We start from the raw sequence: 22,791 nt of genomic DNA on the forward strand, positions 1-22,791 counted from the left end.
TCTGTACTCTGATGGTAATGAACCCCACATAGTGTGTTTCAGTAAACTTGGTTGTGGTGCAAATGTGCTTCATAGACACACAGAAATCAAACTAAATCATCACAAAAACAGGAAAATACTAAAGCTTAAACTGTGAAAAGTGCACAATAAATAATGTTTACTTACTTTATTTAAGTAAATAACAGTTTTTAAGTGCAAAACACTATTTTTTTCCGTTGAAAATTTTCCACTAGTTTGGTGCAGTAAGGGTGCATGTGAATTATTTTATGAATTTACAAATATCATATATAATGCACTACACCCATCTGCTGCGAGTACTGCAGCCACTGTTTTCACACAATATTAATAACACTGCACAGATGAACTGTGGCACAAAACATTTGTATCTCTACTGAACTGCCAGATGTTTCCAGCTGAAACACATTAATACTCATTATAGAATTAAAAAATGTAATTAAGAACACTAAAATTGTCTACTTTACTCCCCAGTAAGGTGCCGATTAGACAGATTTGGGGCTTTGACAACAATATATCCACATTTTACTGTGGCTGAAACACATTTTCATCCAGAGGCAGATTCAGGTCAGATGCCGCACTTGTGTGCTGCTGAATGTCATCCCGGTTTAAAGCACTTGAGAAAATCATTTTCTGAGACAAAATTGCCGCAGTCGTACCTGATTGGAATTAGCAGGATCATGAGCAGAGGGAAGATCATCTTCATGTACGGTATCGGGTACATGCCAAACGTACACAGTACCAGCAGCTGCATCATCTGCAGGAAGGTGAAGTAGTGGATCTTTCTCTGGGGCACTTTGCGGATGTAGTGGGTAGGCGGGTAAGACGTCTGCAGGAGGTGAGAGGATCAGGACAGATTAAAATACAATCTACCCTGAGGTTCTTTTCCTCAGTGTCCCCCGGTCTCCTGCAGTCTTAAAGCAATGACTAAGGGAAGTGGACGGCCCACACAGCTCTAAGAAGTGCACTGCAGGTTTTAGATCATAAATATCGTTTAGCTTTCTCATAGAGTACAATAAGTGTATTTAAAGCATGAGGGGTCTTCTGTGTGAGGGGGGGTACAGGAGAGCAGCTGCAGGTATTATTTCAAACCTGCACTCCATAAGATCTTTATGTAAAAATATACTTGTCTTTCCAGTCCAAGTGGAGCTGCAACAAAACCAAACTCACCTCCCCCAACAGATCTGGTGTCAGGAATGAACTCTACCAAGAACAAGAGTTGATAAATCAAAAGTTACCTGATACCTCGGCCAATGAAACTATGTCACAATCTCAATTACTGCCTGCAATTGTTGGGATTTATCTGCAATGTAAGAAAAACAATCTCTCCCCAGCTGAGGCCATAAAATCTGTCAAACAAACAAAATAAACTGAATGTATCATAAAATTGAAGCGTGTTGTTAAGTCATAGATTATGGCCGTGTAATCCACTTCAGCTGTGATTTTGACATTTTATGCAGACTTCCTTTCATGTTGAATATTATGATGCTGAGTGATAAAAGATTGTGACAAATTCTGTACAAAAACATGAGATACAAAATGACTCTTAAGAGTTAAGAGTCAATTTCTCTCTTGACAGATTGGACAATTTGACAACTTTCTTTGATTGACCTTGACCTTCATCGGGAATGTTGTAATATTTAGTGATGAGAAAAAAACCTTTTCAGGAAATAAAAGTGAAATACAAAATGACTCTTAGCTGAAAAAGAAAAAGGGACTAATGTTCATTTCTTTGTGTCTCCTGTCCATCATGTGGGTTGGTAACTATACTGACATTATGTCACAAGGCTTTGGGTACAACATATAAAGATACTCTGCTTGGATACTAACTTGTATCTGATATGGCTTTTCCATAAACATGTCCAATAACAACTTCAAATTACACATGCTCCTTCTCCGCCACTGAAAAATCCAAAATCTATGAACATGAAAATATGTTTCATTTCAAACAAGATGTCTCTGTTTTCACTGTAAAGACCATTCTCAGTGTATGTGCACTTAAGTTTCCACATCACACTGGATTGTAATGAAGCTGCACACTGGATCAGGACTGGCTTCAAAACCTCCTTCTCGTGTGGACACATGTTAAATGAAGTTAAACAGAGTACGAGAACACTCAAACATCCAAGTGAAGTAATAATAAGATAAACACATTTTTGAGGGGAGGATGGGGCATTGAATTGCTTTGAACAGTTACCGCTCACTGCCATTTGGAGGCGCTGGTGTGTGACATTACCAAATACAGTTAAAGGGAAAACTGCGAGTCCTGCTTCCAGTGGAAAGGTTAAATCGGACACACAGGGAAAGAGACACACGAGATTCTTGTAGATTTCATTTAGGGAAAGGCATTTTGCAAATATTTGATTTGATGTTCTAATCTGACTGACCGTGCTAAGGGCTTCAGAAAGGAATGAAGATGGGCGTTAGAAAGCATCTCTATGTGGCTGATACCCAACACCAGAATAATAATGCTCATTTACTGGCTGATCTGTCTTAATTCACTAAACCCTACCCACCTGGCATTCTGAGTAGATTAAAACAAACAATTTATAAAAAATAAAAAATTATATTTGCAAATATTATTTGACTAAGGTCTGGTCCTCCAGAACCGGGCACCCAGTCAACCGTTTGATCTGCAGAGCCCTGCCATCGACATATGGTCACTCATCCACCACGCACGCAGTTTCTCACCTGCTCCTTGAGGAGGAGAGCCATGCGGTCGCACATCTGGTTTCCGTCGATGGAGGTGAGGGCGATGTAGAGAAAGAGGCCGTACAGGACGGGTTTGGGGATCCACTGTAGCGGGAGGGGCAGCAGCAGCACCGACACGCCGATGAAGATGTTGGCAGTCAGAGACGTCAGCCGGGTCTCCTTCACCTGGACGATACTGGGGACACACACAGCGTACAAACACACACACACACACACACACACACACACACACACACACACACACACACACACAAAATAACACACACAAATGAATGGTTACTGGAAAGCACACAATTGTTTTATACAATGCAACAGACAATTTCTTCCAGGATTTTCTTATCAGTGTTCCCGCACATTTTCCTTGTAAATATTCTTAATTTCCCAGACCAAATTTCTGGAGTTTGAGGGAAATGTATATTTTTTTTCTAAACTTCGACTGTGGTGAACAAATTGATGTTGTATCCTGATTTTTGTACAGACAGTATTTAAGACATGTCATCAACAGGGTTTGTTTCTTATATAGACACTGTTATTTACTTTACTGACTTTGACACCACACAGTTTTTTTACTTCATGCTTGTATACGTTCTGTATGATTAAATATTGTCTAATTTAATGTCTGTTTTAGCATCCTTTGACAATGTTCACTGCACTGTGTGTGCGTGGGCAGTCGGGGCTTAAAATGGCGTCTTCCCTCTGTCTCAGCCAGGTGTAATGATGTGATGTCACCTAAGCCGACCAATCAATAGTTTTTGATGATAAAATGTAGAATTAGGTTTTGTCTTGTCTCATGCATTGCACAGTGTGTAATTCAAACATCCACTTATCCTGTCCAGAGCAGGATGAATCTAGGAAAAGCAAAATCATTCATTAAATAAGTGGTTCCCAACCTGCGGGTTGAGACCCACAAAGGTGTCACAAGATGAATCTGAGAAGTCCCAAGATGATTTGTAGGAAGGAACAGGAAAAAAAAGTGCTTTTTTTTCAACTATTCATCCACTAACCTTTCTTTTCTTTTCCTTGAATAGCTTTACCTCTTCAGGCCTCTAAAGGCTATTTAAATTAAACAATCTTAGAACCAATTCTGCCTGTGGTTGAACAGTTCAGAACTCATGGGTATATGCAACACATTGCTTCCTTCTCCAGGTTTAAAACTAAAGCAGACAGTGCTTTTAAAGTTGTGGCTCCTAAACTTCTTTCCTCCCTTTGGACTGAAGCTCTGTAGACACCTTTAAAAAGCTAGAAAACCCACCTGGTTAGACTGCAATTTTTATTTATTTCTTTTTATTTTATTTTATGATTTTCTAAGCCTGTATTTTATGTTTTTTGCTTTGTTTTTTATCCTGGAACACTTTCTGAAAGTCTACTTACTTTTTAAAGCTGGGGTGCAGGACTTTTACATATAAATGAACACCCATTATACCATTATAGTTATGCCCTTCTCAAGCGAGTTCACACAGTGCTGGTTAGAAGCCTATCACCGGCAGGTAAATCCCTGGGCATTTCGAAGTATACAGAGCTTTTAAATCTGGTGTCTGTGGCAACTTCGCCGCACTGGAGCATCAGTATTGATGTGTTTTACATCAACCAGCAATGCAGGTATATAGACTAGCTTGCCAGTAGTTCACCTGGTTCACAGAATTAGACCAAATTCCAACTCCAATCTATTGGCCAGACTATGGGATGTAACTCTGAGGACTTAATAAGCTTATCTATTAGATGCAATAATCATCACTTGGATTTATTTTTGTTGGCTAAAGGTTGTATTGAGTCTCAAACTGAGTATCTGTGTTTGCCTCCTTGGATCTGAAAGATTATTTTTGTTGAGATAAGAGCTTATTTATTGTTAGTTGAACTATGGGTTTTGTAGAAAGCACTGACTGTATGTAATACACTGTGGTGCACTTCAAATTCTTGCGTTTTGGGTGTAATTACTCTCACTGCCACAGGAAGAGAGAAAAGGTCTGCACAAAAGGTTCAAAAGGTTCGGAACCACTTTAGCCTGAATTGTATAGTCTTCTACGACCAATATCTCCCATTTATCCCACATGACTACTTAACAACTCTTAAATAAATACTAACTACAACTTTGCACATATCTGCGTGGCCGCCATGATGAACTTCATCCTCTCATCTCCTAAGAACTCCCTTCACCTCTTCCACCCGGAGAGAAAATGGTTAGTTACATAGTAATCATGCAATCAGAGAAGAGTAGGATACAGTAGCCTGCAACACAAAATAACAGTCACCACATGCTCTGAAGACGACCTTTAATTGAGTGCCTGATTAGCGCCAACGATGTGAGAGCGGGTAACTCACGTCTCGTAGAGGTGCCCCCCCTCCACGCGCTGCTCCACGAAAGCCAGCTGGCGCACATGGAGGGTGGAGTGGGGGAAGGCGGCGTGCATCCAGGGCAACCCCAGCACCGACATCAGTATGTTAATGAGCCCAGAGAGCATCAGGTCCCAGTGATACGCCGTGCCCTTCAGCAACCTGAGGAGCAACACAACTGTTACAGTCACACTCGGGAATAACATCCTGCATCACAACAACAGGCTGAACCACAAAAACTAACCTAAACCACACAGAAAAAAAAACACACACACACAGATAGAGATGTAAAAATAAAAATAGCAATTAGTAATATTTAGAAGTGAGCACATGTCACAGTCAACCCACACACTCATACACACAAACAAAGGGCATCATTCTCCTACGGTTAGCGGTGCCCTTCAACACAACCTGAATAAACTCTCTTATACGTTTACCTAATGCTTCTCTTTCAACATACAATAACATGCATGTACATGTTTTGCATCCTCCTGTTTTCGTTTGAAGCAGAGCATGAATCAATATGTCACTGACCATGACATCATAAGCAGAGCGTGACATTACAGTAACTTTACATAAAAGCATGACTGCGACCTTTATGATGCCACACAACATTTTTCTGCACGTTAGTGAGGGATCACTGCTGTGTGTCTTCCCCCCCTCTCCAGCCGGCTCAGCAGGAGGGCAGTGTGTGTGTGTGTGTGTGTGTGTGTGTGTGTGTGTGTGTGTGTTTTCTGGGAAAGGTTCATCCTAAAACTGTGACAAGGTGCTGTGATGGTAGACTAGTGAAATATCGACACACCGCTCATACTGATCAGCAGATGTGTTTCCTGCTGATGTGCCCTTGAGCGTGACATTGACACGAGCTGTAAATCTCTCTGCATGAAGACTTAAATGCATTAAGCATAAATCTAACTAACTGGTTATCAAGCTTTATTTTCACCAATTTTTCTTCAGCCAAAAAGCATGAGAAACTATTAGGTTAAAGGACTGTTTAGTGTGTGTTTATTTGCATAATAATAACAGATATTTTTTATTAAACAAATAATGACAGAACACAAAAAAGAGATTCAAAAAGATCAAATATCTGTGCAGCTGGAAGAAAGTCGAAATGGTTCAATAAACATCTTATTTCCAGACGTCAACCACATAAAGGAATGCACTAGATAAAAGAATCGAAGGAGAAAAGCAGGAACGAAAATAGCCACAAATCTGTCCAGCTCCTGTCCTTTTGTCAGTGACACATGAGGGATGTAGTGAAGAGTAAATATAGCAAACTGTGTTTACCAACCTTTTTACTGATGTTACACCACTTACAGCTTACATGAGTCTTTTATCAGTTTGATTTTTTTGTATAGAGGAAACAAGATCGCAGTACAATTCATAGAACAATATGAAAATAGTGTTGAGCTGATCAATACTCTTGGAAATCACACTTATTTATGCTATAGCAGCTGTTGTTTTGCCTTCCAGTGACATTAAGATCCAATTCATTTCTGTCCAATAAATGTAGATAATAAGGGGTTGAAATCTGATCATTATAGACTTTCACTGTAGGGCTGGTTGATGGCTGATGGCTCTAACTGTCCAATGCAAATTCAGAAGAACAGGGTAAAAGCTCAACATCGTGTTTTGGCTCTGAGGCTTCTTCAGAGCTCCCTGACTGTGACTATTTGACTCAGATGTCAAGTTTCTGGCTCAGTTAATCTTCCCTTCCTAACAGACCGGCAAATATCCAGTTTCAGCAGATCCCAAAAGCAGGGTCAAAGGATCCTCAAAGGTACTTTTGGATGGGTCACAGAAAGATTTTTAAGCCAGTTAATGCACAAAAATTAGTATCCCAGGTTTCACCCTCGCTAATATTATCCTTCTCAACAGTTGAAGCAGCTTTGTAATTGTTAATAAAGTTGTATAAAAGATCAAAAAAGTCATAAGTTGCGTTGTATATAACTGCATATGAACTCTTCTTTGCCCCTACCTGTTCTCTGGTGCATTGGTCAGCGAGACAACAATGTTCTGGTCGATGAAGATGAGGAGAGCCAGGAGGAAGCCGAGGCCCATGGCGCTGACAACGTTCATGGCCGACAGCCGCTCGAACGGAGCCACGTTGAAGACGGGTCGGTCGTGAACTTTGAAGACTGGAACTGTTCAAAGAAGAAAGGGAAAGAAATGACAATTAGAGCTGAAATAATTAGTCAAATATCAGTTATTCGATCACGAGAAGAGCATGGCAACTCTTTCGGTAATCAATAAATCATTTTAGTCATTTTTCAGGCATAAAAACTTCAACGAAAAGTCCAGCTCTGCAAAATTGTTATCAATTTGTTGATAGTAAATGTGATATTTTGGGGGTTTTGAGTGTGGTTGGACAAAATAAGAAATATGAGGACGTCACTTTTGGCTCTGGAAAATTGTGATCTGCCTTTTTCACTACTTTCTGACATTTTATGGACAAAACAAAACATTAACAAACCAAGAAAATAATCTGCAGATTAACTGATAATGAAAATAATCCTTGGCTGCAGCATTTATTATAATTATGAGTTTAATTCAACAGTGAAATGTTACTCAAATGTATGCATTCTTTGTTAGAGAACTGCAGCTAAGGGCATGACCTACTTGAGTACATCTGTATAAAGTTTATTTTGTGAACTTTAAACAATGATATGAATACAAAGACTTTTTGCCTTAAATTCACCATCAGCACTTCCAAAACTCATCAGATTCCATCTTCACAAACATAACTGTCTCTCAAACTGTTAGGATGATTCATGTTTTCACACCAACAATCATTTTCTATGAGTGGGTGGATTTTTGTTTCAAATGCTGGATATCTCATTTAGGGCTGTACCCCCTCAAATGCAGCTGAATTAAGTGCAATTGGTTAAATTTAGGAAGAAATGACAATACAATAATGGGTCTATTATCTTATGACTTATTGTCACTGGAGGTAAAGGAACAGAAAATTGGCTGGGCACTTAAATTTAAATTCACTTGAGGGTTTGGCGCTTGTCTCTGTGTTTCTGTGTCGACCCCTGGAGAACAGCTGCTGCCTTGGCAACAATGAATGGAGATTCAAAATGATGCTAAACAATAGAGGATAAAAAACGAGAATCTCCAATGTGTTTTGGCCTGTGCCTTGATTAAGGATCATAAAAAGACAATAAAGGCACCAAATAAGGGAGGCCTCGCCGTTAGACAGCCTGTCATGGAGGTGAACAGCCTATAAGTTTGAGCCCTTCAGCAGGATTGGACCAGAGTCCAAAACACTAAAGTGTAAATATAGCCCAAACAATACTGCACTGTCTCAAAGCAACTGACGAGCAAACATTTTGTGACATTTTGATTTTTTACAAATCACTTTCATTTTTCATATTTAATGCAATGTTGTGAAACTGTTACCTTACCAAATCCTATGCTTAGTTGTCTTCCCTCAGACACATTTGCCCTCGTTAACGGCACAGAAACACAACTGCTAATCACTTCATCATTCATTAAAAACCTGTGAGAAAACATATATGCCCGTGCATGTGGTGTTAGTTACCACTTGGGAGGAGATATTTTGGGCGTCCTGAAATGAATGTTCTGTACATTTCTGCATAGGCAATGATGGTGATGTTTGGACAGGCATGAAACTCGAAATGTGAACTTCTGCGTTATAAAATATCAATTTCTTTGATAAACAGTCAAAGGTACAGCAAAGTAAGAAGGGAAGTTTAGTACGACCCCGAATGGGCATTTCCATAAGAAACATCCAATCACAGACACCTGATGATACAATCTGCAGCTGAAATGGATTCAGTTTGGGATTGTTGATTTGTCACTTTTTGATGAATTTGGCATTTTTTCCAAATTACAACAAATTCATCTTGAATTTGCAACAGCTCTGATTCACACCTTTGGTGACTTCTTCACCGTAGCAACAGCGGCTGACACTCATGGGTATCGTAGTATTTAGAAAATATATCAATTATATATCAAAGAAAAAACAATATTTTAAGATAAGATATAATTTAAGAGTTGAGATAGTTAAAGTTGATTGATAAATTATTCAAAAGAGTGGTGTGTTTCTATGTTGAGAAATATCAAGGGTACCAAGAAAATAAAGGTTAATATAAGTAGCTATCATCTCCCCCCTCTGTGCAACTCTATGGAGTACTAAGGTCATGGATATGGTTATTATAAGGGCCATGGTCATATACAGTAAAATGGCAACTATTACATTGCCTGTTGTCATTATTACAAAATATCTATGAAGTTTACATTTAAATGCATTAAATCTAAAAATCTAAAGTTTAAAAATAAAAGTTAACTTCACACAAACTCTGGTTGTAAATCTAGCTAATTTCTTATTAAAAGTGTTGTTTCTGTTGTAATTTTAGAATGATGAATTACCTAATTACACTAAACTGTCCAGACTTTTAGGTCACAGTTAAGTAAGTCCACAGTTGTGCGTGTTAAACCTCTTTTCAATGTAAAACTGTAGTTCTATCTCTGATGAAAACAGAAACAAAAAATATTATGGTTGTGTTTGTTTTATGTTGCATGAAAAATGCACTCTCTAGCGTCTAGTTAAGTAACAAATTGTACTAACGCTCAATGTCGCTGAAAAGGTAGGAGCCGATGAAGGAGAACAAGAGCACCGAGATCGGCAGGGCGCAGTCCGACAGCACTTCCCTCACTTTGGCATGTAGGAACGGACTGAAAGAGAGAGAGAGAGAGAGAGAGAGAGAGAGAGAGAGAGGGAGGAGAGAGAAGAGGAGGGAGTGAGTGGGAAGAGACAAATAATAGAGGAATACAATTACTGTGGACAAGACAAGGACAATGGCTGCAATCCTGACACTGCTTAAGTACCTTGGTCCGCCTTTTGCTTACACAATTGAATCCGGCTTTGAGGTTGATTTGATTACTGGGAGCAATCAGAAGTAGAATATTAATGCTTATTAAATCACAGGCTGGAACAGAAGCTTCGACAGAAAAGGGAGCTTTGTAAGAGCCCGTCTGGAAAGTTCCTGCAAGCTCTGTCACTCCTGACAATCTTTAGAGTCAAGGGCCAACTCAGCAGTATTCGATCTAGCCGGCAGTGCTCCCACCCAAACACAATTTAAACTTCTCCAGTGATTTATCTTAAGAGTGCTGCAGCGCTGCAGTGCTGCACCTACCTCCTTTTGAACTGGTAGAGGGTGTAGCCCATCCATAATGTCCCGAGCATCAGCAGGAGGCAGAGGACGGGCCTCTCTCGAGTGCACTGGATGAGGGATTCAGGGAGGGCGTTGAGTGCCAACCCAGCCGCCACCTCGCTTCTGTTTCCCCCAAGCAGGTCTCTACCCTGAGAGAAGTCCTCTATGCTACTGTTAGCCAGCGTTGGGGCGTGGTAGTACCTGTGAAAGACTGAAGTCACATCCACAGTGTTAAGTTAAGCTGAGAACAGACATGAAGATTATTGAAACCAACAAAGGCTGCAAGATTTTTAGCCACGTTAGCAGGTTGGCTCAATATAGGCAATGTCAGTTGGCCGGACCACCACTTTGGTCCAGACTGAAATATTTCAATAAATATTAGATAGACTGCCATGAAATTGAGTACAGACATTAATGGTGTCCTGAGGATGAATCCTCATGGGTTTGGTGATACCCTGATATTTCCTGGAGTGCCACCTGCAGGTTGACATTTGTGGTTTTGTGTGAAATGTCCAGTTTACAAATACACTAAAATCTTTTTGTTTTTGTTTAGAGCTTATTAGCAATGTTTAATGGCTTAGATGGTGAGCAAGGCAGAGACTTCTAACCATCTAAGCCTCATCACTGTGAGAATGCTAGCATGCAGACGTTAGCATTTAAACCACCGCTGTTCCTCAGTAGTCTCACAGAGCTGCTATCATGACTATAGACTCAAGTCAGAAAGGATATTTTATTGAACAACTGAGTAAATACAGCACACTGAACAAAAGTTGGCTTTGCTGCTTGGTTAACCCTGCAATCCTGAATGTGACTGTACAACAAACAAACAGCCTTAAAGGCCATTTGCGTTATTTACGCTGTAATCAGCACAGAAACACAGGAAAAATGATAAATTTTGGTAAAATATTGGACATGGGCGACAAGGACTGTAAATCCTGCAGGCAGGGCTGAAAGAGAGAGAACCTCATAAAAGTGAGATAAACCTCAGCTGAGCTGTGGCTCTGCACTAAAACCTGATCAACTGGATCGTAAAATAAAAACCACTCAAGGTACACAGCACTCATTTGCCTACCGATTTTGGGCATTTGGCTCACACACGGTAAATATCAAACATGTTTAATATCATCCTAATGAGAAATACGGGCAGTGGCTGGATCAAAGGTTAAACAATTAAAATCCTTAAAACACCACACACTGCTTGATTTTATCTCCGCCCTGGCAACACCAGCTGTACCAGACTGTACTGGACTCGGTCCACTGAATTTAGTCCTGACACCCATATCAGATCTACAGTATAAACAACCCAGTAAAAACAACCACAATGTGCGCCTGCCCCTTTAGCGAGCATCATGTTGTTGTTAAACTCTTTAGAGCAATGCTTTTATAACTATTTTAAATAATAAGAATGGGACAACCTTGTCTATAAAAGCGCCACACAAGTAGAAATAATTTCACTTTCATTGGAGGGTGTGTGACACGACCTGCATGCTCTGCAGTCCTTTTCATCAAACCCTGACAAAGTTATGCAAAGTTGTACAGGAGACTGGATACACAGCCAAAATGTATTCATTCATGTTACTGCAAAATATTTGGGATGAAAAGTGTCAACAAAATGGCATAGGTTAATGTTATGGTAATGGCATATGAGCTCGGAGCGTATTTTACAAATGGTTTCCGAAAATTGAACTACTGCACTGGCAATCTCCAAAACAGGACAACATCGCATTCAAAATAAATTACATTCTGCTATCGTCATCTCATTTTTTGGAAATTAAATTGTGTAAAATATTTATGATATACTAAGACTAGGTGCGGTAAAGGCAGGGGTGGTGTAATACTGCTGCAGGCTGGGCTCAAAATCTGGATTGATTAATTTAGTACGCAGTATCTCTCTCAGTCTGCTGACCCAACAGAGGAACTTGTGTTTTTTCTCTGTCTTCCCACCACTAAACTATCCAGAAGGCTCAGTTTCTTACTCTTGGCCAGATTAAATTCTTATTAGGGGTTTGATCTGGCTGCACTGGATTTGAATAAGAAGGGCTGTTCTTATTTGATTAGTTAACTTATCAGTTTGTGTCTTGGTTGTCTGAGAATTTTATTTTCAGGGAAAAATTTTTAGTGGAAAATTATATCTGGCATCACAATAATATTCAAAAATATGGTTTGTTCTTTAATAAGCATTAGATTTTAAGAGATCCTTCTGAATGACTGCATTCATCTGCAGAAGGGCAATAATACTGGAAAAAAGAAAAATTGACCGTTTTTAATTAAATGGACTAAATCATTAGTTGAAGAGATCTTATGACAATCAGCCAACAAAGGATTCTTCAGTTAAGGACAGCCACGCTAATTAGTGAGCTGCACTTATATATAATCCAAAAAATTAACCTCTAATATAGTGAGCAGTTAGACTCTTTTGGGGATTTGAAGATGTCTTGCCTCGGTGTAATTGGCTGTTTAAAAATCATACATGAGTTTGAGGCTGACACTTTGCAAAGACAGGACTGGTGGTGGATCTGACACCAGGCATGATGCTCGTGTTAGCATTGCTTCTGATTAGTCAGAGTGGACCACAAGCTCTTGATTTGCACAGCCGAAATGCCAGTACTGTGGCAGGAAAAGGCCTCAATAAAAGCAATGTGAGACTGTGGAAACAGCGATGTAAACGAGCTGTAAGAACAAAGAAAAGATACATCTGCCATGTGTGTCAGAAACTTACTTTTGACTGTGCCTTTCACTGCATCTACCACAAATGCAATGGAAATGAACAGAGCAATGACCTCCTCTGTCGACCTGGAAAAGCACAGAACCATTACAGAAGTGATTACAGTTTGCATGCGTGTGTTCATGAAATGCTTTTAAATTAAGGCTGCACAATCTTTTTTGAATATTATCGAAATCGCAATATGGCCAAGTGCAATATCTAAATTACAGAAGCTGCAATTTTTTTGATAAGGATAAAATGTGTTTCAATTAAGTACTGTAGTGTTGCAGAGATGCTCTCTCCAGATGTTTGGTACAGACCCCGACAAATGTCACATCATCATGATTTTAATAGTTTTTTGTTCTGATGCAAAAACACTAATCATTAATCAATATCACAATCGCAAAATCTGTTAAAATAGTTGGCATCTAATTTTTTACCATATCGTGCAGCCATATTTTAAATATGAAAATGATTCTACAGCATTAATCAACATGAATAGAACTGAGAATTCAACTATTAACACATTAACAAATTGCCCACCAAAAAACACATTGTATAGACAAAGTAACACAAAGTAGAAATGAAACTGGTAAACAAATAAGTCAAAATACAAGTAAAAATTAAACTTCATTAAAGGGAATACAATAGAATTTAAGAACCTGATTGGGTATATTTGCTTATGTTACCTTTTTTAGTTGAGAGGGGGCATAAAATATGAATCAGTACTTAAAACGTAATATCTGTTGTTTTGGATAGGAAGGGAACCAGAAGCAAGAATTTAAACCTCTGGATGTGTGGGAGAAGCTACTGTCACACAGAACTACTCTGCTTTCTTTAAAAATGGTTTGTTATACAGAACAGACAGACTTTTCTGTTGAGCGCCAGTGATTTAAGTGCAGACACTGGCGTGACCACCCAATTCAAACCATTTTTATCTCTGACAGAGAAGTAAGCACACCAACAGATAAAAGGAAATGTAAGAATGGCTTCAATAAAATGAATTTCAGTGAAATATAAACAATTAAAGGGAGTTAAATTTAAAAAGTGTGAGTGTGTGAGAAACACCTTTTGAAGAGCTTCATGAGCAGGCTCACATTGAAGATCCCTCCCAGGATGAGGAAGAGGCAGTTCCACAAACCGATGCAGGCGTAGAAAGCTGGGAAATCCAGGTTGTAGTCGTCACAGATTCCTCGGATCACTACGAGATTGAAGTGTACACAAACACACAGTTATTACTTGTCATTATTACCAGTGTGCTCCAACAACCTCAGGACTATATGTCTTTTTATTAACAGATTCTTTGCTTCTTTTTGCTAATGCAAATGAGGCAGCAGTTAACATAGACACACATTAGACACTCTGTCATTTTAAATATAGAAACTAGAAGAATAAATGTCTTATTTTTTGAAGTTTCATCAATGAGTTGTGTCTGAGAAATTGTATGAGACGAACAAACAATGAGCCAACAGAAGGAGACTGATCGTTGTCGATTTAATCAATAAAATAAAGAACAAACTAGGTTAATAAGGAACTGTATTGATCAACTTTTTGTACTCTGTAAATTCAGAAGCTTTTAAGAAAATAACAGAAAATACTATTTTTGATACTGCTATTGGTGAAAAGCCGAGGAAGAACTTTATTAGAGATTTCTACATCAGTTATGGCGGAGATTGATTGTACAGGCACACAAAGAAACAAAAACAACCAATTTGATTCAAACATAAAAAGGATAAAAGAATTGTAATGGGTTTGTTAATACCATAACAATTCAGTTGTAATCTTGAGCACATTTGTGCGCAGATGAGTTACAACGTTACAAACAAGCCATTGTTCTGCTGAGCCAGGCTGCTGGAAATGTAGTATAATTATTCCCATGAGAATGTGCTTAGCACAATTCTAACCCATTTACTTCAAAGATCATCACACCACAAACCCAACAAACAGCTTTGGTATTAAAACTACATCTTGGCAATGGAGTTGCTGCTTTTCCTCATCACAGCGGTTCTGCAGCTTCCAGCCGTTAAGATCGTTTAAATTCCAACCTACAAAACACTGCTGTTGGGTAAAAAAAACATATAACACTTATGTGCTGTTGTCTCTCTGAACTGAATATAAAGTTTACATGTTCGTGTATGTGATGAATGAGTTTCCCCTGAAACCAAGCATTACGTAACGCAGTGATAACAAAAAAAGTTATTTTCTTTATTCCTGAAAAACGCAAGTTTTTTGGAGAAATGTGCTTTTTGCTTGACTGCACCAGGAACACTCATTTGGGGCATATGTGTGAACAAACAGCTAAATTACTCGAACAGTGGTGTTTTCTGGTAAAAGAGAGAGCAGATGAGGACGAAAGAGTTTCTAGCTGCTGTTCTACACGGTCGGGTGCCTCCTTCTCTTGATTTTTGACGTAAGCTTCTTAGCACTCCACCCACCCCCAGCCTCTTTTTCAAAGCGGCCGTCGGCAAAAACTGTGAAAAGATAAGTGCATTTCGGCTGAGCTGAGCTGAATGAAAGAGGGGAAAGCCTACCGCTGATGAAGATGGCGAGGGGAGCTGTGGTTAGAGGGATGACTAGAGGAGAGCCGGCGAACAACGAGTAGATGACCCCGCCGATGCTTTGGCCGATGATGGTCTTCCGAACATCTGGAGAGAGAGGACGCACACAGAGAAAAATCAGGAGGAAGCACTGATGTGAACTAATTAATGTGCATGAATGTCTGCCCGGTGCTTCTGTAGAGCTGAACAGAAGTTCAAGTAAATTTCCAATTAATTTTTTAGGCAGGGAACTTTAATATGATGCAAAACACTTTTATTTTACGCCAATTTTAAAGCTCCACCAATCAATATTTGTATAAATAAATGACATGGATGTGTCCATAAGCAAGTGTTTGCTAACAAATGCACAATTTAGCCAAAACCAAAAAAACAATTAATGCAGCTTTAAGGTAGAAACACCTGCAATAGGTCTGTTCACCGGGAAATGACAAGTCTAATTTCAGCTTTGTTCTTGATAAATAATGTATCCTGGAATTGCTTGTGTAATACCTTTGAAGGAAAGAAGATTACATTATTCCTAATACGGTATGGGATTAGTACACAGTCAAGTGCTCTCTGATCTGTATTTTATGAATCTGCTGTCAGGTCAAACTCATATGTCTCTGAGAGAAGTGTCCACATCCAAGTTTGTGCTCATACCTATCTCGCCACGTGTGCTCTCGTCATTGAGGGAGCCGAAAGCGATGGCGGGAAGGAGGATGGCGATGTAGAGGAAGATGGCTGTGGTCATGTACTTCAGCAGGGTTTTATTACTGCCAACTATACCTAAGGGAAGACAAACACAAACACATGAGTCATATTCAACTCATAATGGAGAGGAAGAGGCTCAACACTTTCATTTCAAAACGACAACAACATTAACAGAGTTCATCATTCAGTGCCTCTAAAATAGGGAACATCCAGTACATACAGTAAAACTATTCTACAAGGCCTTAAACTACCTACTGCCCTTTTTAAAATACAAGTAATTTGTTTCAGTTTTGTCCCATCCATCATTTTGTAAGAGCAGTTATCGCTTTTATCCAAATGATGGATAACTCATTTTGGAATAAAACACTTTAATTGGGCTCTAATGTGATCACAATGATTTTGGTCCTGTGACCTTCATCAGATGATCATTATCTGATGACACTCACAAGACAGAAATATCTTGATTTTGTTACAGCCCAATGAATGTGCTTGGATATTATGAAATGGGAAAGGACTGAAAGAGAGCAGCCGAGGAGGAGAATCCAGCAAGAAAACTCTGTTCACCTTAAATGTACTTTACTCTTCTTTAATTGCAGTCAAGGTCAACTGAGTCAGTACTTCTAATCAATTTAAAACAAAAACTCTATCAATAATTTAAAGAAATTCATAAGAATATCTGGCAGCAACAGCAACTAAAAACAAGTATTTATTTTCCTCGTAAAAATTTTAAAGTTATTGTTTGACTGTGGACAGAAACCCTTTCACCCGTTTGCTGATAAAGAGAATGACTTTATGAGTCAATAAAAGCACCAGTCTGCTGAGATTGCAGTGGGAATGTATACCACAATGTCCTTGCCTGATGACTTGGGAAATTACAATAATATTGGCCGTACGGGAACATATGGGAGCAGTAAGACATCTGAGACAGTCATTTTAGCAGGAGACAACCCTAGATGTGACACAGATGCAGCACAGATGCATCTGAGGCAAAAGGTGACAGACAAATGAGGAGCTGCCAGAGGCACCCCAGTGTGGCATAATAAGGGAGATGATTCACTTTCACTACAAGTCCAGGTCCAGCCTACCATCTGTGAAGTCAGAGGGGTAGAAAGGCAGCCTGCGGCACAAGTCCTCATAAATCCCCCGGCCGGCTTTGAAGAAATCTTTACACTGTGGAAAAGAAGGGAAAGGTTAGATTTTCAACAAGGACACGCAGCCCAGTTACAGCAGCAGTTTGTAGATGTAGACATCCCTGCGTGCGCCATCTTCAGGCAAGGAAAGTAACAGCTGCTGCAAGTTTGACACTTCTTCCACCTGCAGCCTTTGAGTGCTGAGGTTGTTTTTCAAAATCTTTTTATAGATGCTGTTTGCGTGTGTGTTTTACATTTTATATTTTACGGTTTATGGTACAAGGATTTTGTTGACTCGAGTATATTCTGCTGAATACTGAAAAAAGTACAGTTTTCAATCAGAAGGTCATCAACCAGGACTGGAGAGTCAGAGAAGGGTGGTCTTTACCACATTTTATTGGCTGAATAGAAAAAGGGTTGGGATCATGTTTGGGATGCAGAGCCCAAAAGGAAACAACACAAGAACCTCTACCTTGTAGGTTGACTGAATTCTGTCTTTAATGCTGAACATTTGAATGGTAAACTTGAATGATACTGAAATCATCATGTGTTGCATCAACAATTGTTTTAAACCAAATAATGTTGTTGGCAGTACTGTTTCAGCCCTCAGTTAACTCTGCAGGTATTCCCAATAACCTTCACCAATAAGGTAGGGCATACATACAGGCTGTAGCCTGAGAGGCAAATCCCAGGGCAACAAAGCCTGCAAAACACTCAATTCACCAGTCGCTACTGTTCGTTAGGCCTGCTGCTCTGAGCGTGTGGTGAGAAAAGGAGACTCTGATGAGTGTATCAATATTTTTATCAGCTCATCTCCTCTCTCATTTGGACTGTGGTGGTTGGACGGTCAGGGAACGATGTTCAAAGAGGCTTTAGTGAGAAAATCAACCTGAAACAATAAAAGTGAGTGGGAGTGCCGTCATAGGTCGCTAGCCGCTTTATTTGGCGTGCCTCAGCTCCACCTCTTTGCCCATTTTTGGATTAACCTGGAGCCGGAGGAGTCAGGTACTGCCAAGATGGCGACGACCACACTGAGCTTGAAAATGGCTCTTCAGAAGTGTCTTAAGACCAAAAAATTTAAACGTGTCTATTACCTATATAATTGATATTGGTATATGGAAGTTTTTTCCTTATTGATGAGTTATGTTTTTGTAAAGTTTCAATTTGGCTCTGAGCCATTTTTCTAATTTATCTTGTTTTATCCATGATGTCCTCCAAAATATGCAACATCAGAATACGGCCTGAGGCCGTATCCAACTCATACATTTTCTTTTATCCTGCACTCCTGTGGACAATGACACATTTAGATTAAAAATTGCCCATTTGATGATTCAGCTAAGACACTGGTGATTCCACAGCGGGCTCTATGAAAGCTGATTTGATTCATCAAATTTAACGAGATAGCCCTAGAAAAGCTTCAACTGCGTAATCCAAAACACAGTAAGCAGATCAGCCGGACTGCATTTAGATGTACATTTAATAAAGATCCCCGTGTCCGCAGAATGATCAGGAGCGACAGAGAGATGACAGCAACAGCGAGGGATAGAAGATTTTGTGTATTTTTAGAGAAGTCAAGAGGGGGACGGAAGAGAAAAAGCCATGTGATTCAAAAAAGGGACATGGAGTGCCTCTTTAAAAGATGAGCTTTCAGGTTACAGAAGATAGAAAGTAAATGTGCAGTCCTGACTGAGCTTATTAAGTAAATTATCCAATTACCCAGTGTTTCATTTTCTTGTTGAACATAGCATTACATAATTAAATGGAACGGGTGATGGGAGGGGGCGTGTGAGTCGGAAAAGCCCTTGGGAAAATCATTCCTGCCTCATTTGTCATAGAAAAAAGTTTTGACGCTTTTTGGCAGAACAATGGAATTTACCTCAACGTAAACAACCTGAAAACAAACAACAGCATAAACATTTCTTTTTTCCTCTCTGAGCGGGCTGGCTAGTTTAATGAAGCCACACATGCTTGTTCAACAAGGGCTGTTCATCCATTAAATCCCTATACATCATGGAATCATTTATTATTACAAGGCAGTCTGTGTGTGTGTGTGTGTGTGTGTGTGTGTGTGTGTGTGTGTGTGTGTGTGTGTGTGTATTCTGTGTGTGTGGGGCCTGATCACCAGCTTTTGGCTCAGGTTCGATAAACAAAAGTCTCAGAGAGGAATTACTGTCCACCTGTTTGCCATTCGTTCTGAACGGTCGATAGAGAGAGGCAACAGGAAGGAAAAACATAAAAACACAACAACGATTTGGCCTCGTTTTTTAAAGTATAGGAAAGTGGTGTGTTCTCGCGGGTGGTCCAATGTCTATTCCGGATGTGGAAGGAGGTGGGGAAAGCGGGTGGTCTCCTGTTCTTTTCTCTCTCATTTTATCATTTTCTGTTTCCTCTTGATTTCACCTGCTCTCTCTAACTCTCTGCCATCCCCTTCTTTCAGCCGGTTTCTCTCCATCTGTCTTTCTCCGTATATCCCCCTTTCACTGAGTGGCACTGAGCCTTTCAAGCCCTGGGATAAACACCTAACAAAATCCTCCACTAAAAAAAAAAAAAAAAAAACACAAGGGGAAATATCTGGGAGCCCTGGCCTGTCAACCGCAACATTAGGAGGAGATGTTGGTCCGTGGCATTGAGCAGAGCCCCTCTGGAGGTGTGTGTGTGTGTGTGTGTGTGTGTGTATGTCTGTGTTAATGTGTGTGTGTGTGTGTGTGTGTGTGTGTGTGTGTGTGTGTGTGTGTGTACATGCACGTGTAGCTAAGGGGTGGGGAGCTCTGACAGGACTGTGAGAGATGTAAGGTCATTTACCCACTGAGGAGGCCTGGCAGGAGCTGATGCTGATTGATTAGGGGGAGAGAAAAGATGGAAGAGTCAAGCCAGCCGAGCGAAGAGGAGGAGGAGGAAGGAGGAAGAGGAGGAGGTGGGGGGTTAGAAGGGGAGAAGGAAATGGAAGGGAATAATAAATAAAAAAGTTGAAATGTGTAAATGAATGTGCATAGTTTCATTTCTCTACAGGGCGCTGTTAAGAAATGAGATGGTGAAAAGTAAGTGAAAGGTGAGGGAGGAAGACAGGACGAGAAGCTTCGGGAAAAATACCTCAACTCTGACATGTGGGGGAATATTAGTGAGTGCTACCCAATTTATAGGCTTCATCATCAGGGATGACTCATAATGCCATCAAATGAATACACGCTGCTTCAAAATGTGTGGAAATGTGCCTAATCGCCTGAGGTTGTATACACTGGATATGCTGCTCACACACACAGAAATGCTGCTGCCCACCTTGAGGGGTTTGTGACTGCGGGGGTCGGTCTCCTCCTTCCCCAGAGCGGTGGGCTGCTGGTTGGTTGCTGTCAGCTGGTGCCTCTGGAACACCAGCGCCTCCTTAAACTCCTCCTGCGTCTTCGTCTCCAGCAGCTTCTGCCTGAAGGAGATGTCAGAGAAGAGGGTGGCGAACGTCCTGCCCAGCTCCATGGCTGTCTTGGTGCTTTTCTGCGCAAGAGTGTTTGAAAATGGTTGAGCATTAAAATAATGAAATCATCAGTGGCTTGTTTTGTTGTGTCAGTGGCAACATGCTAAACACAGTACGGACATATTAACACCTTATGTGTCAGCAAACAGTTCCTTTAATCCATCCATATTGTTATTAGTATATACATGGCACATTAGAGATTAGTCTACTGTCAAAATTAAATTGTATTTTTGTTGTTTTTAATCCAATTTAATTAACTGATAAAATACCTTGATTTGTCAGGTATTTAAATGGACCACTGTGTAGGATTTAATGGCATCTAACGCCCTTGGCTCTCCCTCCCATTCCAAGCACGTGTGAGAAACTACGGTGGTCGTATCTAGAGCCAGTGATTGGTTTGTCCGTTCTGGGCTACTGTTTAATATGGCAGCCAAGTGTTAGACAATAGACCTAGAATTCACTGGATTAGCAAAAAGCCGATATTTTCATATGTGAACTGGTTCTCAATTCATGTCCCAAAAAATTATTATATCATGATACTGCAATATAAAATATATAAAAGCAAACCCTGACTACAATATATTTTGTTGTCAAATATATCTCATATCAGGTACTCGAGATATAAATCTGGTATTAATATCGAGGATGCGACACTACTACTTCAAAGGTGGGTTTGCTAGGTGGCAGGTTTGGAGCTGGGGTGTTTTGTTGGGGGCTTTTGTCGATAATCCCACATCTGTTACAAATAATGCTGTCACAAGTCACTGAGTGATGGTAATAATGTACTGGCAGGCGCTGAGACAGCATGGTGCCAGGGAAGCCTTGTTAGCCAGGTGGTGATGATACCAACATAGCCAGGCTCAGTAGCGTACAGCAGCAGCTGCAGCAAACAGAATAACTAAAGCCTTTAAGCTTTTTCACAGTGGTAACTGAATTTCAACCGGAGCTGAAAGAGCTGAGAGAATGGATCTTGATTAATCTGAAGGCTCTCTCTCTGCGTGAAGGCACAGGATACCCTACCTTCAGTCAGTCTATAGGTTTCAGCCATCAAAAATCTCACTCATGAGTAACGAACATGAAACCTTTGTGTGCTCTCAACAGCTTGTAGTCTCGGAGGACGGCAGCTATAGTAGACTCGGATTTACAGCAGATACAATAGATTCCAGAGGACACACACAGTCACAGCAGAAAACTGTGTATGTGCTTTGAGCTAAATGCTAACTTCAGCACATTAACATATTAACTTCAGCATAATGATAATGTTAACATGCTGATGCTGATGTGGACAAATTCAAATCTTGACCTACAATTCATCCCGAGGGGAAAATGAATGTGTGTCCTAAATTTCATGGCTATCCATCGAATTGTTGTCGAGACAATTCCCTCAAAACCAAAAATGTGAACCTTGTGGTGGCGCTAAAGGAGAAGTTGAATGAATTAATTAAATTTTTGTGGCAATCCATCTTGTCGATGCTGATGGCCCACGAGGAAAAGTCAGGGGATCACCAAATTCAGTCGGATTTATCCTTTTGGGACCATAAATATCAGTACAAAATTTCATCTCAGTGTCTCAGTGGTACCAAAAAGTATCAAAGCATCCATAGAAAGTATGGAATAATGGTGTAGAAATTGATTATACTGCAGAAGATGTCTTAATATGTTTTCATTGTAATCCACTGTTACTGCTGTGAATCCAACTACAGCTGCCATCCTCCACGAAAGAGGGAGCTACACACATTTCAGAGCCACCTTTCAAGCCTGGGTATTGCATAATCAAAAGATAGATATTCATTGTGGGATTTAAGTTTTGAAGGTCACTAGTTTGATTAACCAGGCCGACTGGGAAAATGTGGGTTTGAAAGTGAGTAACAATGAGCAATCAACATGAAAGACTGAGGGCAGCTTGCCTAACTAGCAAAAGAGGAGTTTCTTTGAGGGCAACAGTACATGAATGTGTTGACAGGCGCTTTCAGGTATGTGTTTAACTGAGTGAATGAGAAACAGA

The 22,791-nt window shown here is 40.0% G+C and overlaps 1 protein-coding gene across 4 annotated transcripts in view; it reads right to left on the bottom strand.

The window, feature by feature from the left end:
* The window catches only part of slc4a11 (solute carrier family 4 member 11), a 104,014-nt gene that overhangs the window by 4,039 nt on the left and 77,184 nt on the right, over positions 1 to 22,791 (bottom strand). For all 4 annotated transcript variants that reach the window (XM_051381640.1, XM_051381660.1, XM_051381669.1 and 1 more), the window contains 12 exons: positions 20,597 to 20,806; positions 17,276 to 17,360; positions 16,140 to 16,265; positions 15,474 to 15,587; positions 14,011 to 14,143; positions 12,958 to 13,031; positions 10,221 to 10,449; positions 9,653 to 9,759; positions 7,037 to 7,202; positions 5,047 to 5,220; positions 2,707 to 2,902; positions 675 to 844 (listed from right to left, as the gene is read on the bottom strand). In XM_051381640.1, the coding sequence (XP_051237600.1) occupies positions 675 to 844; positions 2,707 to 2,902; positions 5,047 to 5,220; positions 7,037 to 7,202; positions 9,653 to 9,759; positions 10,221 to 10,449; positions 12,958 to 13,031; positions 14,011 to 14,143; positions 15,474 to 15,587; positions 16,140 to 16,265; positions 17,276 to 17,360; positions 20,597 to 20,806 (1,784 nt within the window). The remainder of the gene's footprint in view (positions 1 to 674; positions 845 to 2,706; positions 2,903 to 5,046; positions 5,221 to 7,036; positions 7,203 to 9,652; positions 9,760 to 10,220; positions 10,450 to 12,957; positions 13,032 to 14,010; positions 14,144 to 15,473; positions 15,588 to 16,139; positions 16,266 to 17,275; positions 17,361 to 20,596; positions 20,807 to 22,791) is intronic.

Source organism: Dicentrarchus labrax, unplaced genomic scaffold, assembly GCF_905237075.1.
Source record: "Dicentrarchus labrax unplaced genomic scaffold, dlabrax2021, whole genome shotgun sequence".
Lineage (NCBI taxonomy): Eukaryota > Metazoa > Chordata > Actinopteri > Moronidae > Dicentrarchus > Dicentrarchus labrax.